Source organism: Petaurus breviceps, unplaced genomic scaffold (genome assembly GCF_028583685.1).
Source record: "Petaurus breviceps papuanus isolate PSGF00001 unplaced genomic scaffold, PetGlider_PUasm1.0 90434, whole genome shotgun sequence".
Taxonomy (NCBI): Eukaryota; Metazoa; Chordata; class Mammalia; order Diprotodontia; family Petauridae; genus Petaurus; species Petaurus breviceps.
The window spans coordinates 1,931,428-1,937,193 of NW_027187251.1; the positions used below are offsets into that span (position 1 = coordinate 1,931,428).

General features: G+C 41.9%; 1 protein-coding gene across 1 annotated transcript in view; it reads left to right on the plus strand.

The window, feature by feature from the left end:
* Nucleotides 1-4,947, plus strand: part of RD3 (RD3 regulator of GUCY2D) — a 26,191-nt gene extending 21,244 nt beyond the window's left edge. The window contains exon 3 of the mRNA XM_069108722.1: nt 2,968-4,947. Coding sequence (XP_068964823.1) covers nt 2,968-3,265 — 298 coding nt within the window. The 3' untranslated portion in view covers nt 3,266-4,947. The remainder of the gene's footprint in view (nt 1-2,967) is intronic.
* Nucleotides 4,948-5,766: the final 819 nt, after the last annotated feature.

A 5,766-nucleotide genomic window follows, 5' to 3' on the forward strand; every position in this document is an offset into this window, starting at 1 on the left:
TGTGTGTGTGTGTGTGTGTGTGTGTGTGTGTGTGTGTGTGTGTGTGTGATGGGGAGATAGAGCAAGAGAATTCTAGGTGCCTTTTAGAGGAGGAGACATCATGGAAAAAGGAGGAAAAGCCTTGAAGACAATTGGACTTAACCTCCCAATTTTGCAGAGGATTAGTCCTGACTGAATTATGAAGATGGCCAGGTAAAGGGAGATAGAGATCCATTCTTCTCTCCATCACCAGCCTTGCTCCAGCACCCAACCATACAAAGCATAATAAAGGCAAAACCAATTGTTTCTTGTATAAATCTTTAGGATTTGCAAGGTAATTAAGAAGATTATACCGCTGAAGCAAATTCTTACAATAAAATTGGTAACTCAATTTTATGTAGCACTTTGTGGTTTGCAAAATAACCTTATGAGGCAGGTTGTGCTACTAAAGATCACCATTCTACAGATTTTACGATTCCACCTCACAGAGGTTATGGGACTAAGGGTTGTACAGCTAGTTATAAAGGGCACTACTGACTTCATGTCTAATCCTCCTCTTCCTATATCATACACTCCTTCCTAGCATTGTGCTCCTCCTAAAATCTTCCATTTTTCTTCCTAATTCTTCAATAGCATTTTAGTTGTGTTTTTTTTTTAACTTACACCAAGAAATAGGACATATACCCTTTCTTAGTGTATGTGTCCGATATACTTCAGTATGTTCGTTGAGGATTCTGTGATTCTCATGGTGTGGGTTCTCCCTCTGTCAGTGCAGATTATAAGCCCCTTTATGCCTTGGTGAGATGATCTCTGAGAACTGCCATAGTTGAGAAATCCCCCCTCCCTCCTTCTTTGTTCAGCCTGGCAATGAGCTTTTTTGAATTTGGCTTGAGGCCTGAGGACCTATAGCCCATCTCTGGAGCTTTCTAGTTCATCCAGGCTTTGATGATGCTTATGGTCCATGGGCATTATCTTTAAGAATGCAGTATCATTTCCAGGTCAGGGTGAGATATTAGAGATGGACTTCAATAAAGCTATCATGCTTACCCTGCATCTCTCACAGGGTGACTGAACACTTCATAAAGCTAACACATTTATAAATGTGAGTTCATAAGCTCATATAGTAGGATCATGGATTTGGAGTTAGAAGGGACGCCAGAGATCACCTAGCCCAACCCTATCTGTTTTTTAAACTTCATTTTATTATTAAATTAACAAGCATTTATTTTCTCTCCTTCCTACCCACCCCACCGCAATAATTTATTTTTTTATCTTTATTTTTTGCTTTTTTTTGGAGGGAGGAGGGCAGGGCAATTGGGGTTAAGTGACTTGTTGAAGGCCACACGGCTAGTATGTCAAGTGTCTGAGTTCAGATTGGAACTCAGGTCCTCCTGACTCCAGGGCCAGTGCTCTATTCACTGCACCACCTAGCTGCCCTGCCCTTTCCTCCCCCCCCCCCCAATAATTTAAAAGAAAAGGGATCAATGCCCTTGTTTTAAAGATGGGAAAACACATGCTCAGAGAAATTAAGTGACTTTCCCAAGGTCTTGAAGCTAGTATATGTGAGAGACAGAAATTGGACTCAAGACTTCTGATTCCAAATTCAGTTTTCTTTTTTATGCCCTATTGATATTTTACTGGTGTAAATATATCCTCTTATTTTGTTGTCCTTTTAAGACTTCAGGGTCAGAGGTAAGAGCCCCTCCACCATCTTTTTCAATGGACAAGCGCGGAAAGAAATATGCTGACTGTGCCATCAGGGGACAAAGAAGGAGGCAGGATGATTCACTTGTTATTGTAGCAAGAGAAAATAGAAAATGGGATAGTTTTTGTTTCATCTCAGGAAACAAATCACAATAATTTACATTTATACACAACACCTGACAGTTATAATGTATGTATTTATAGTTTCATTTGGTTTGATCTATCGTAGCCCTGTCAGGTAGACAAGACAAACCTCATCACTTCTTTTTGTATAAAGTGTGTCCTAAAACTCTTAGTGCAGTTTAAAACCACTTAAAATTTCGCTAAGACCTTTGAGACACCCTGTCTGTGAAAAAACTGAATCAAAAAAATTGAATCACTTTGCCCAAGGTCACACAGCTAGTAGGTATCAGCTAGGATTCAAACCCAGGACATAGGCCAAGAGCTGAGAGGAATTTCATAAGCCACCTGGTCCAAATCCTTCCTTTAAAAATGAATGTTTTTAATTAATAACCATTTATTTTCACTCCATCTACCTTCCTTCCCTCACCTCTGCAAACCCCTCATTTTACAGATGAGAAAACAGAGGCCTGGGGAAAAATCAAGTGATTTTCCCAATAGGTAGTAACTGGTGGAGGTAAGGTATGAACCAGATCCTCTGACCCCCAGAACCAGCATTCCTGCTGTACCATGATGCCTACTCCATTGACCCCCCCAACTCTAGTGGTCCTTTTGATAGCAAGCAGTCATCCAACATTCAGTTGGAGTCCTACAGCAAAGGAGAAACTATTACTTCTCAAGACACTACATTTCAGGGGTGGCTAGATGGTGTAGTGAATGGAGCACCGGCCCTGAAGTCAGGAGGACCTGAGTTCAAATCTGGCCTCAGACACTTGACACAATTACTAGCCATGTGACTTTGGGCAAGTCACTTAGCCCCAATTGCCCTCCAAAAAGCAAAAAAAAAAAAAATTTTTTTAAAGACACTACATTTCATGAATAATTAATGAGTGGTATATCAAACTAAAATCTTCTTCTACAGTTTCCATATGCTATGATTCCTGCAAGCACAAGAACACACGAACACACACACACACACACACACAGGCTTCCTTAGGAAAAACTGGAATTGTAGTACTCCATTAGTGGAATGGTCAAAGAATGGCCTTCCCAGAGGAACAGGAAGGAAGTTACAAGGGTTTAAACATCATGCAATGAAAAATGTACAAAATGGAATCTCATACAATATATCCTGCCCTCTGTCTTTTGTCCTTCTCCTTCTAGGTTTCGGCAGCTCATTGCTGAGTATGAGCCAGAAGTCCGTGAGGTATCCCAGCTCTTCCGCTCAGTCCTACAGGAAGTGCTGGAGAAGATGAAGGAAGAGGAGGCCATCAGGAAGCTGACCAAGCAATGGAACACTCGGTCCCGGGGCACCCTCTCCCTAACCACCTTTAGGACCCGTTCCCGCATCTTTCCTTTTGCCAGTGACATCAGGACCATCTCAGAGGATGTAGAGAGGGACGTCCATCCCACCCCTAGGGTCTGGAGTATGCCTGAATTCCAGATACACAAAAACCAGTAACTGAGAAAAAGGAGCTGGATTCCTAGGAATGACTTTTTTTAGCCAGGTTTCAACCATAAGTGCCACCTTTCTTTTTCCCAATCCCTCTTTTACCTATCCCAGTTGTATATGCTCTCCCTGCCCCTTTTCTAAGACTCTGAACCACACATAGGAATAAGAAACCAATGAATATACAAATGATAAGTAAGGGTCATAATGGGATGGGTTTTCTTTTTCATATTCACAAGCCCAAGCCTGTTACCCACTCAGCAGTCAGAATCTAGCAAGCAGACAAGACTGAAAGAGCCCACGATGCATTTAAAAGACATTGTAGGAAGGGTTAGAATTGTCTGGCATAACCCCAGGAAGCCAGGAACAGGGAAGAGAGTCCGGGACTTCAGGCCACTGTTATTCTAGCTTCCCCTAGATAAAAAAAGAGCAAATAGGGCAGTCCCCTACCTTAAACCTCATTAGCAACAAATGTACTGGGTAAACAAGTGTGCCCATTCCCTATTCCTGTCTCTAAGAGAAAGGGGATTACTTTGCCTTCCTGCTGAGCCCTCTAACACCTGAGTTATAGAATCACCTGAGGGTTAATTAGCTCTCCATCCCTCTCTGTTGGCTTTTGTTGTTGAGTGGTGCCTGTTCAATCATTTCTATTCTTTGGGATTTCTTTTTCCTTTTTTTTTTTTTTAAACTGAGTTGGTTGGAACCTTAGAGTGAATTAGCTAGTCCAAACCCTCATTTTATAGATGAAGGAAACAGGCCCAGTGAGGTTAAGAGTCCTTCTATCTAATTCTGACAGGCTGATCTCCATGGGTCATTTGGCAATTCCCCAGTTCCTGAGCCCTTAAGCTATGGGCTATGACAGAACAGGGCCCAAAGACCATTTCCCTTCCACATCTGTCACCCAAGTTACCCCCCAACAAGACACTTAAGTACCTAGTGGCTTGCTGGAGCAGGTCCCCTAAAATCCTACTCCTAGACTGATATCACGCAGAACAGAATGACAGGATATAACCAATTCTCAGAAGGCCTTCCCTATAAGCTTTGCTTTTTGGACAAGCAGGGCATTTAGAGCTTCAAGGGACCAGAAAGATCACCTATTTCAAACCCTCTCTACCCCCTTTTAAATTTCAAAGTGTTTTACTGAGCATTTGTCTTTTTTAACCACAATCACTTCCCAATAAATTCCACCCCATCCCAACACCTAACAACAGTACTCACATAAAACAAAGCTGTCTTCATAGAGTGAGATCTCAACTGATAGAGAATATATAATGATCTGTATCTAGAGAGACACTATCAACTCCCTACACCAAGGAAGGCGGCTCATTCCAGCATCAAACGTCAGGAATCATCCATTGATCATTGAATTTGATCTAAATTCTGTTGTCTTTTAACATTGTTTTCATTTATATCATTGTAGTAATTATGCACGTTGTTTTCCTGGTCTTTCTTTGTTCTGAATCAATTCATACAAGTCTTGCCCTGTTTCTATGAATTCCTAATATTTGTCATTTCTACAATTTCATCAGTTTAGAAAACTCCCTGGTGACGAAACTCCCTTCACTAATGCAGATCAGTAATTCATCTGTAACTGAGAATCTTTGCAAACTACTAGGGGTTCCCACTCATACAGTTCATTAAATGTCATAGGCAGAACCTGAGCCCACGTTCTTCTGACTCAGTGTTCTTCTGGCTAGCCTTGTATGACCTTCCACTGCTTCAAATAGCCTCTTTCCTAAACACACAATAGTAATGTACTGCGTTCACATACCACAGTTTGTTCAGCCATTTCTTAAAAAAACTCAATTTGCTTTTAGTTATGTTTTTTTTTTTTTGCTTTTTGGAGGGCATTGGGGTTAAGTGACTTGCCCAAGGTCATACAGCTAGTTTTTATGTTAAATGTCTGAGGCCAGATCCGAACCCAGGTCCTCCTGACTCCAGGGCCGGTGCTCTATTCATGGCACCACCTAGCCGCCCTGCTTTTGGTTTTACCACTACAAGAAGTGCTACTATATTGGGGTGGCCAGGTTGCACAGCGAGTAAGAGCACTGGCTCCAGTGGCAGGATGACCTGGGGATCGAATCCCAGACTCAGACACTTAGCATCCACCCAGAAACACCTGGCCGTGTAACCTTGAGCAAGTTACTTAACCCCTATTGCTTTAAAAAAAAAAAGTGCTACTATAAATATTCTAGACCAGGAGTGGGAAACCTAAGGCCTCAAGGCCACATGTGGCCCTCTAGATCCTCAAGCACCACCCCTCAACTGAACCCAAGGGCCACACTTGAGGACCTAGAGGGCCACATGTGGCCTTGAGGTCACAGGTTCCCCACTCTGTTCTAGACCTTTCTTTATGTCATTGACATTGTTGGCATATATGACTAGACTCCCTGAGCATGATTAATTTAACAATTTTTCTCATATAATTCCTTTATTTTCCATATAACAACTTTGATTTTACAGGTGAGGAATCTAAGGCCCAGAGAAAAGTAACTTTATTGAATTGGCACAGG